Source organism: Anoplophora glabripennis, unplaced genomic scaffold (assembly GCF_000390285.2).
Source record: "Anoplophora glabripennis isolate ALB-LARVAE unplaced genomic scaffold, Agla_2.0 scaffold868, whole genome shotgun sequence".
Classification (NCBI taxonomy): Eukaryota; Metazoa; Arthropoda; class Insecta; order Coleoptera; family Cerambycidae; genus Anoplophora; species Anoplophora glabripennis.
Genome location: NW_019417849.1, coordinates 117,906 through 129,167, shown reverse-complemented (window position 1 = coordinate 129,167; position 11,262 = coordinate 117,906). Strand labels below are relative to the sequence as shown.

At 34.2% G+C, this 11,262-nt stretch overlaps 1 protein-coding gene across 1 annotated transcript in view; it reads left to right on the top strand.

Moving 5' to 3' along the window:
• LOC108911590 overlaps positions 1 to 8,535 on the top strand; it is a 22,192-nt gene extending 13,657 nt beyond the window's left edge. The window contains exons 3-4 of the mRNA XM_018716566.1: positions 1,419 to 1,511; positions 8,137 to 8,535. Of these exons, the coding sequence (XP_018572082.1) occupies positions 1,419 to 1,511; positions 8,137 to 8,438 (395 nt within the window). The 3' untranslated portion in view covers positions 8,439 to 8,535. The remainder of the gene's footprint in view (positions 1 to 1,418; positions 1,512 to 8,136) is intronic.
• The last annotated feature ends 2,727 nt before the right edge of the window (positions 8,536 to 11,262 follow it).

The window sequence follows — 11,262 nt, the reverse complement described above, 5'->3', positions numbered from 1 at the left end:
AGAAATAAAATGGAAGTTTCGAAAAAGATAGAGTCTTCAGTGTCTTCTGCTGCCACAGAACCAGAACAACGATCGTCTACTGGAATACAACAAGAAAACAACGACCGCACGCTGAAAAACTGCACTAAAAACACGACACCAAAAATATTCTCTATTACCGAAAACAAGGTGCACAATAATATTGCTTTTCCCAGCGTAACCTTGAAGGAATGTTCAAATGTTACCATAAAATATTAAATATTAGTTTCTTTTGTTAATGCGTTAGCAATTTTCTTAATAAAAACGAGTTAAATTAAAAGTTGTATTTAATTTATTTTGTTAATGCGTTGGCAATTTTAATAATAAAAACGATTTAAATTAAAATTTCATTTTTGTGGTCTCTGTTTGCAGTCGTATAAAAAGTATCGTAAAAAACTCGCTCGACTTGTGGACCTCGCCTTCGGCTCGATCCACCAATATGTCTCGCTTGTGTGCAAAGAGTCGTTTTCAAACCTTGTTGTTTAATATACTATTGTGCAATATACAACATGTTCAAATTTTATCATTTACCGCCGACACTGGTGCGTCAGTGGGCACTAGGGATAATATATTTTTAAGCAGTGCCCCTGACCCAACATATGCGGCGATGTATTTTTTTGCAAAAAAATGTGTATAAATTTTTAAACTTTAAAACAATATATTTCTATATTTTTATAAAAATTGTTACTAATCATCCCAAATTAGTTGATTGGGATTGCCGAATTACATACGGCATTTGATGGGCAGCGAACGTGTTAAATAAGAAAAAAGGGCATTCAAAAATTTAGGTCAATCAATAGAGTTTTTGTTTGTGACATAAATCATAGTAGCAAACGGACTGTGCCATCATATAAAAGACAGTCTGTAGATATATGCTTATATGTTTCATACTTCAATTTGCCATTAATTTTTTATAAACATTTTTATGCAAAAAACGTATATTTTTTAAGTTTTTGCTTATAAAACCTAAACTAACGAAGCAATATGAATGCTATAAAGAGACAATTTGTAGAGAATCGAAATACGAATTAATATCGGCCGATAAGAGATAGACGTACGAAAAGAGATAAACAAGTCTTTTATAAAGTGTGTTCGAAGGTTAAGAAAGACATAAAAAAAGAGAAAGAAGGTATTCAATTCAGATTTACTTCTATTCCTTTGGAGATTAAATGGAAAAACAAACGAATGTCAAAAAGCAATTTGTATTGTTATCATAGTAATTTTGAATAGCTCTTTGAATTATAATCTTCAATTCCGATATATTAATATAAGAACAATTTTAATTATTACAGGCCGTAAAATGAAAAAAATATACACTCTAAGTTTAGGCGTGATGAGGGCCAATACAGTTTACCCACGAGATTAAATGGTGCTCCAAAAACTAACACATAACTTTTTAGGTTGCATGAATTTCACTTACGATCCATACGACTTCTCCGTGACCAGCACTATGTCGATGAATGAAAATACAATATTTTCAAACACATTTTCAGGTGAGTTTATCAAATCGTTACATCTTGTTTATATTCGTAATTTATAACATGCAATTGTATTAAACAAATACTCTTCAGAAAATGTGATCAGTACTAACTAGTAAGAGAATTATAAAATTACAAAACCACCTCCAAATAAGTTAAGAAATTTCACAAGATTTAGTATTAGGACGTATGCTTTTTTATAATGGTTAAATGATTAAGATCTTAACACTGAAACAGGAACTGTTTTTTTTTATTGGCTTCATATAGTGGCTTCATTTTAGAACATATTATGTTATAAAAAAATAAATGATAAAGCCATGATAAACTTCTAAGCCAAGTCCGTTGTGATTAACTAAATAAACATATGATTAGCAGGATATTTTGAGCTTTATTTTTTAATTATTATTAATGACGCAATTGTTCTTCATTTTTAATGTACCACCACCCACACCTCAAAAATACAACATTTTAGACTTGTGGTTATTCCTCAAACTTTGTCCTCTCAAACCGTACTTTAAGAATCTAAAAATATGATTATCAGAAGAAGGCTGTATACAGAACGCTACTAGACTTAAAAATTTAGTCTCAATATGGAGCAGGATGCATTGCAATATGCGGGTGCATCTTCCTGAAGGGAATTATTTTTTTTATGTAAAATATTTCTATAACAGCTTCATATCGTTGGCTTCAGTTCACTTTCCAAAAGTACATTCACCGATTACCTTTCTTCCTTTTCTGAAAACATTTCAAATTAGTTTCATCCATATGCCAGAATAAAGTGAACAGGTCTTTTTAGATGTTGATTTGATTTTCTTCTTTAGTGAAGATACAACGCTAGCGTTGTATAGTTATATCGACCGATATTGTCATGGAATATGATAGGTCGTAGGTCTTTTTGAGGCCCCATGTTGGGCGCCATTTCGTAGAATATGATTGGTCGCTGGCTTCGGCCTGTCATCTGTCAGCATAAGGTGCATAATCCATATTATAGGATTGGATGGAACGACTGGGTTCATTTTTATCTGCGGTGTTGGGAGGTTAAAAGCCCGCTCGGCTGTCAGAGGGTTTCCAGATTCGTGTGTCCCCTCCTTTACGTCAAATGTATTGAGCGCTTGGGATGACACATATCATCGAGGACGTCCTTCTTCCTCTGTTAATAACGAGAGATATGGCTTGCTTCAGGTTCTATTTTCGTTCCAAAAACACTTGGTTACTTCACTTGCTTTAGTTTCTTGCTTATGAGGGTTTCAACTGATCCTCACCTATTTTGCACTTTATTTTATGGAGCACTGTGCGTCTGATACTTTTGTGTCTATATAACTGTCTTTGAATGCTTGCTAGGCACTAAAGTTTGTTATTTAAAACCTTCGTTGAACAATTTTGGAACTTTGGAACTCCTTGGAGGGCGTGTGTACGGCAGCTTTAGAACTGGGTACATGGTAGCTTTAAAGGCTGGGTATCGTACATAGGAGAAACCTAGGTGGCTGCCTTGAAGGACTACGGGAGCTTTGAGCTCAGTTTGGTATTTTTTGCAGAGAAATATAAACGAGGAATATCGAGTAATATTTTGTAAATATTGGATTTATTGATTATTTTGTATAATAATGACAATAAATGTGAGTTTGAACATATACAATATGAAGTCCGCTTTGGGGCGGTAACATTCACGTTTCTGGATTCTCCTCTCCTTTGATTCTGGGCCACTCTGTGTGTGGTTTCATGTGTATATTAGTAGTGTTTATCTTCCTTCCAGTCTCGACTTTGTTGAATTCGGAAAATTTTTGGTTTCTGAAACGTGGAGCAGCTTTTCATCCTTTAGATCGCCCTTGGCGATTATTACTTCAACACCATCGTCCTCTGACGGTGTCATCTGCTGCGGCTGAGGTGATGTGGGTATTCTTCTTCTTCTTCCTTCCCTAGTGGTTAGACCTGATAAGTCCCATGTCACTGCGGCCTAATTAGGCCTATTGTGCATCCCACTTACTAGTCCTATTCTGCAAGTAGTTTTGTTCTTTTAACAAAGTCCAAAAGCTTCCTTGCTGACACTTCCCTCAGTTCCTTGGGTTCCAAATAGGGTCTCAGGAGCGTCATTCTACTACGTGCAAATCCCGAGCACTCGCCAAGGATATGCAGAGAAGTTTCATTCGCCGAATCACATCCTTGATTTGAGGGTGGTTTTTGGAGCAACGACGGAAACTTTGAAAACTGAGATGAATTATGATAATTTCCGCAACGCGTCGCCATCGGCGTTTTCGCTATCATCGGCCTTTGGTGATGTCGTCTGCTGCGGTTGGAGCGGTTTGGGGCTCGGGAGAGATTTTTGGCGCGACGGCGGACACTAGAAACTGCTTCCCTTGGAAATCGGTTTAGCTCCCTTGGGATGTGATTCTCGACTCTAGCCGCGATAAGACCTGCATAAAACGCATTTTGCTGACTTTGCGGTGCCGATTAGAAACTGAAGTGAATTTTTGGACTCCGCTCGGAAACTGGAATACGACAATACACACGATGTATATATGTAAATATTCCGAAATCTATGCACCATGTGTATATTTACCAATTGTTCATACGTCAACCGCTTTGGAAATGAAATCTACTTACGTGGTCATCGCAGTAACTGCGGCGTATTTTGCAGGCATGCTGTTTGTTTAGTTTTAGTGATAATCCAACTAGCTCTCTAAAATATAAGTATTAAAAAAGTGACATAAATGAAATTAAGTAAACATTTTCTACTATCGAGAAGGCAATAAAGTTCTGTTATCAGACCTATTATAACAATTTACAATATATCGACCATTTCTATACTAATCATCCAGTCCATCCATATCTAGCGGCCTCTCCAGACGTATTAGTGGAAGTTAATTGTCCCTCCAGACTAAGACATCAAGGAAGTATTGAAAACGCCAATGTTGAGTACCTCGATGATGATGGGAAGTTGAAAAAGCGTCATTATTACTATTCTCAAATACAAAACTTATTAGAGATTACAAACCGTCCTTGGTGTGATTTTGTCATTTATATCAATAATGATTTTCAGATTGAACGAATACAAAGATGCCATCAATTTTAGGACAATATTTTTGAAAGCCTAAAAGAATTTTACCATTTTTATTATCTTCCCAAAGTTGTCGAACCACATAAAACTACTAATAATTTCAGCCGTAAATGGGCCACATTGAAAAATATTGTTTTCTTAGATAATGGTAAATGATCACCATATTATAAGACTTTGGTCGGAAATGAGAGATGATACTGTTGCAGTTTTTGGAAAAATAGACTGTAGCGTAAAAGAAATTTTATGCTCAGAGTGTCTATCACTGAACGATACAATATAGATAGTTAACTTTGTAATTGACATAGCGCTAAATTTGTTAAACGTAGACAATGTTTTTCAAATTATTCCAGAAGAAATGTCCACTATTATATTTACCTATCATAATTTCTCCACGGACTTTCTGTAACGTACGATATCCAATCTTCTTTAGTAGCTATCCCAATATCAATTAATAACAATCACTGATGCCTGAACATAGTGGTTTTTGAGAAAACAGTTTATAATTTTGTTAATCCAATGAAAAACAATATAGTCCAAACAGAAATTTATTTAAAGAAATTTAAAAAGTTCATGAAAATTTGTTAATCTTTCGATTAACTGCAACAACATAAAATTAAAAATCTGCGATCATTTAATTCAGAAAGACGGATACAATTGCAATGCATTTATATTGCACTATTTTCTGCAAATCATTAATGATAGAAAATTAATAGTTTACTGCAGCATGGAAAAATATTCATAAAACAATTAATTCTCCGCAGATCAAGCTAGATGAGACTAAAATGTTTACTTTGTACAAAAAACTTGTCATAAAACGATAATATTACTTGAAGGTTTTGCAGAAGATATATGTATATTGCCTGTACTACCTTATGAGGAACAATTTTTATTAAAAACGATATGTGCAGCATCTGTCAGCAATATTAACTAATAGTAAACTAAAGATATTTTTAAATCAAAATAATATTAATGTATAACTAGATGCATCCATAATTGTCACATTTATTAAAGTGGAAGGCATTTTCCTCCTGACTGCCTGTTTGTGAGCATCATCGCCCATATTAATTTCACGTAAAGTTTGGGATATAAAAATTACCATGTCCCGAAAATGGTAAGGCTCACTTATCCGCGCCGAATGGAACGCACTCACCGCCCGAATCGAAATAAAATATATTTTACATTCTTTTATATAGTGATGGGCATAATTGAGCAATTTTGATAATCGAGTTATCAGTACTCGAGTACTTCTAATAATAGAGTGATCACTCGAGATACGAGATATTGGTCATTTATGATCGCTAGGCTGCTCGGACACATGGATTCTGCGACTGCGCTTCAGGTCTCGAGTCACGACGTTCGAGTGCTCCAACAGATATTTAAAAATTCAAATGAAACTGAACTGCGTTGTTATAGTATATATATTTTTAAATATTTTATTGCAAGGTACATACGTTTTTTATTGTTTTTGTTGTCATTTAACGATGGAGGTAAATATTTTTTATTATATTATACCTATGCATCATAAGTACAATTATATTTCAGATTACGGGAAAATATATCACCAAAACGGGACAAATTTCAGTTGTTTGGAAATTTTTTAAAAAATCTGCAGACAATAATACTATGACTTGTATATACTGTAAGAAAACTTTAAGACAGCACATTATAAAAAAAATCACCCCGTGCAGTTTCATCAAAAAGAAGGTGTAAATAACTTGGAAATTTCTAAGCCAGACACTTACTGTTGAATTTGACACCCGTAACTGCCGGAACATGTACATCAGGTATTTTACAAACCATCAATAATAGAAGACAATTAGAAAGTAATGGTTCAGCGAATACGCCAATTAAATCTAATCGTAAATTGAGATAGTTACGATTAAGCAAAATTAATACTGAATTAGCAAAAACGGAAAAATATGCAATCGACAAATGTCCACATGATTTTCGTTCACTTTCACTTGTTGAAAATTCGGGATTTCTGGAATACACACGCGAAAACTGCATGCGTCATACTTGTCACCCAGCAGAAATGAACCAGCGTTATCAACCGAATTATTGCCGCGAATATATGCAGACATAAAACAAAACTTAAAGCAATGTTAAATTCTATTGAAAATGTTGCCGTCATAACAGATATCTGGACATCAGACAGGAACAAAGTATACCTATATTCCTGTAACATGTCACTTTATTCATAATAATCAATTATTCTCAACGTCCTGGCAACCGGAGAAGTGTTAGATGCGCATATAGGGGCTAATATTGCTGCCGTTTTATTAACTATATTTCAAGAGTGATAAATTGAGAACAAAATTGTAACAATCATTTCAGATAATGGAGGTAACATAAAAAATGCAGTTAATGAGCACTTAAAAAAGTATCATCATCCATGTACGGCCCACACTCTTAATTTATGTGTATAAGATGCTATACAAGCTAACGAACCATTTTTTAATAACCTGATAAGAAATCAGAATAAGAAATTATGACTTTTTAAAAATAGGGTAAAAATTCATCCTTCTGAAGGCCTGGTAGTGGAAACCGTCACTCAATTAAGCTAGGCTGTAGTAGATTCCATGTTAATTTATTGGCATTATGTGTGTATTTTCAGAGATAGAAATTAGATATTGTTTAATAGCGTGTTTTTAACAATATAACGGCTCGGTAGTAGAAGCCGCTTAAATCAGTTTGCTCGTATTAGTTTATCTATTCTGCAATATTACAATGACAATCATACCCTAGAAAATATTAATTTTTTATACAGCGGTTTTCATCTCTCTGACGGCCTGGTACCGATAGGTGCATAGGTTTCCCTATATTGTTCCTTTTTATGCCATATTAGTTCGATCTTGACAGTATGAGTAAGATTGGAGTTAGAAATTATTTATTTTTTAATACAGCTTCATATCCAACCAACGATCAGTAAACGGGCACTAAAAGATAGTATCGAAACTTCACATAACAGAGTACACTCTTTTTGAATTTCAAACAGGTGTGTAAGGAAGCCTGGACAAGGCATGGATTGTTATGCCCAATGTTTATGTTTTGATCACGTACAGATTCGTAGACGATTGAAGAAAATACATGAGTCAATCCTCTTTAACAGTCATATAAGACTACTTGCGGTTTGATAAGCTGTTTTACTTGTACCAATAAAATAAATATTTTTTATTCTGTGAATGGTTGGTTCATAGTTGTGTGTGTACGTGGTCCTTTTATGAATATTGTCTGTTTGTCATTATTTTTTTAAATAAAAATATGCATTTTAAGAATCGATACAGAGAGACACTCAAAGGTTCCACTTTGTTTGGGTTATCAAGAGATCTTTGCGTCTTCAAGCAATGTTAATAAACATGTGAACGAAGAGAGAAGAAACATAATAGGCATTCATTAGGGACGAATCTAACCATGCTAGGCACACGAGCTCTGTTATAAAGAACATAGTACAAGTATTTCATTAAAGCTATACCTTTTTGTGAAAATAGTATAATATCTTACAATAACCATCACAATTTTTAAGAGGAACACAAGTTCCATATACCATTCTTATCATGACTTAAACATTATTTTCTGCATTTTCAGCTAAAAATCCACCTCCTTTATGCATACCGGTACCAATACCATACATTCCAATACAAATTGAGACTTGTGCCAGAATCTACAACGTATACACTCCAGGGCAAAATTTGCATATGTGTTTTGATTTCGAGACACGTATTCAGAAAGCCACATTGTTCATTCTTCACTTCGACTGCATCAGAATGGGATTGGATGGAGTAGCACTGTTAAAACCTGACGATATGGGAGGTCTCTCAACGTCAACGGAATACTTGATTGATTCGGATATATATGACGAAGTAACGGAAATAAAATTTAAAAGTTGATGTTGGGATATATATTTTTTATTTTTTATAATAGAGGGATAACAAATTGTTGTGTTACTAAAATAAATGTAAATAAACTAGAAACTGTAAAATTGGGTTAATCTGGCCATTTTCATCGACTTTTTGAATCATATTCAAATGTTAAACATAGATACAAAAATGAAAACCCTCTAATTCCAACGACACTGATTTTACCAAAAAAAAAAAACAGTTACGAAATTTTATTACATAATAATTTGCTGAAAATATAAGTGCAATAATAAGCAATCTAATAATTTTAATTTTTAGATATATGTTTAAGAAGAATGTTAACAAAAATAAGCCATTCTTTACCACAAAAAACTTTATACCCATATAAACTTAATACATACAGGGTGTCCCTAAAAGATCTTTACGACTCCTCACCAGATACAGTTGGATTCAAAATAAGTCGATTTTAAAACGCCTTATACGATTTTGCTAAAATTTGGTAAGTTGACACCTTTCTATAGGACAATAAACGCCATATCAAAAATATAAGTAATATCAATCTATTGGCCTAGAACTTGGATTTTTTAGTAATTCCATAATTCTACGCCAATGGAAGCAAAGAATTTTAAGTATAAAATTTAGATTAAGTAAATTATTTACTATTAAAAAAGGTACTCTTGATAAGACTCGATTACTCTCATGGTATATTCGAAATTTAAAATTTATTATTTAAAATTATTTACAATTAATTATTATTATTCCTTAAATAAAAGTGAGACTTTTTAACAAATACACGCTTATTCGTTTCGGCGTATTCCATATGGTTGTATATTAGCTTTTTTCGGTATACCATTTTTTCATAAGTGTGCAATATTACACAAATCATTTTGATTGTTGGTTGTCATAGTTTCAAATAAATAAAACTTGTCACATTTAAGACACATAAATTATTAGTAAGATTCAAAAGTTTCTCATTCACTTAATAATTTGAATTAAATTTTCATTTATCATGGCCCTACTACAGTACGTCAATGCAGAATATACCGATATGTTATTAGTTTTTGGATATTGTGAAAGAAATGGTCGAGAGTGTGTCAGAGTGTACTCAGAAAGATTTCCAAATCGTTGTATACCAAGCCACCCAACGCTTGCTCCTGTAGAGAGACGTCTTTGGGAAATCAGTCGCTTATTATGGAAGGCAGCGTTATGTAAGGGTTCCTGAAGTTGAAAAGATATCTTGGAACGTATTGTGGAAGACCCTGAACTAAGCACGAGACGATTAAGTAGAGAAATAGGAGTATATAAAAATATTGTGAATAGGGTAAGTACTTAGAAAACAGTTGCTACATCCATACCATAAGCAACCAGTTCAAGACCTCTTACTCCATGAGTTATTTTAAAATTATAAAAAAAGATTTCAAAATTGCAAATTCAGGGCCGTATCCCGCCCAAATAGAGCTACTTTGAACTAAGGTAAGTTTAGCTAAATCAACTTATTTTGAGCCACAATGTATCTGGTGGAGACCTTTTAGGGACACTCTTTATATATTACATATCCTTTTAGTTATTTTAGTTTTTTTTTCTTATACACTTAATGAAATTGACCAGTCGCCATTATTCTATGGCTAGAAATTGGCCTCAATGATTTGGGATCGAGGGGGATTATCCCTCTTTATCCTGCTTCATTTCGTGTAAGCCTGGACAGCCTTCGTAGGTGGGACCCATCCGTCGTCTACCCCGACCGCAAATGCGGCCGGTGTAGGCGCTTTGTGGGACCTCCTTTTGTCCTGGCTGGGCNCACTATACTGTATTTTTAGGTATAATTGATCACTCTAAAAAGTTTCAGCCTTGTAGGTATAAGGCATTTAAGTATTATTTATTTACATGTTTAAAAAATTGTTACTAACGTTTGCCCCCACATTGGCGCGGTAGACTGCCGTTCCGTTTACTTACGGTATCAAAACAACAAAATGAGAAAAAATCAGCTTTGTAGGAATTGGTGCAAAATTTCTGTCGCTGCCTCCCGGACTAAAAAGTTATGAGGACTAGTTGGCTTAGGTCGTCCCTGGCGTCAGATCGAAATAAGCACCATGTAGTTTTAATGATATTTAATAGATGTACACTTCGCCCAAAAATTACAAATCCCTGAAAGAGTTTCTGAGTTATTGCGGAAGTTATTTTTTTCTAAACAACACCCTGTAATTCAGTGAGAGTGCATCGTAAAAAAATATTTTATAAGAATTTTAATCTTATTTTTGTCTGGTCTACCGCCTGATAAATTTTTGTACGCTTACACTGGGACACCCTGTATATTGAATTTGATAGTTCCGTTTATGTATTTTTTATACGACTGCCTTGCAAAAGGGGGTTTTGCGCACGGAAAACACGCTCTGAGAATGGTATTTTGCACACGCCGTGTGCTAAACATTTTGCACACGGTTATGTCATCTTTGCACACGCGTCTCCAGATTGTGATTTTTGTTTGATGTTGTCACCCAAATTATGCAATGTTTCAAGTTGTCTGAGTTTCATAGCAACCGTCTCGGCTCCTTTATTTTGTTGATTTGGTGTGAAAATGTGTGATTCTGAAGAGATTTTACAGAAAGCAAGCGAAATATGTTCGGAACTGCTGCCCACAAAATCCAGAAGCAGGTATGAAGCTGAGTTAAGCCGATTTATGGACTGGCGACTAGCCAAAAATGTCCAAACTTTCTCAGAAAACGCAGTAATGGTGTATTTTGAAGAACTATCTAAGAAATATAAATCTTCGACGTTGTGGACGATTTTTTCGATGCTCAAGTCAACGTTAAGTGCCAATCACAACATAGATCTTGGAAGCTATAAAAAGTTGCAA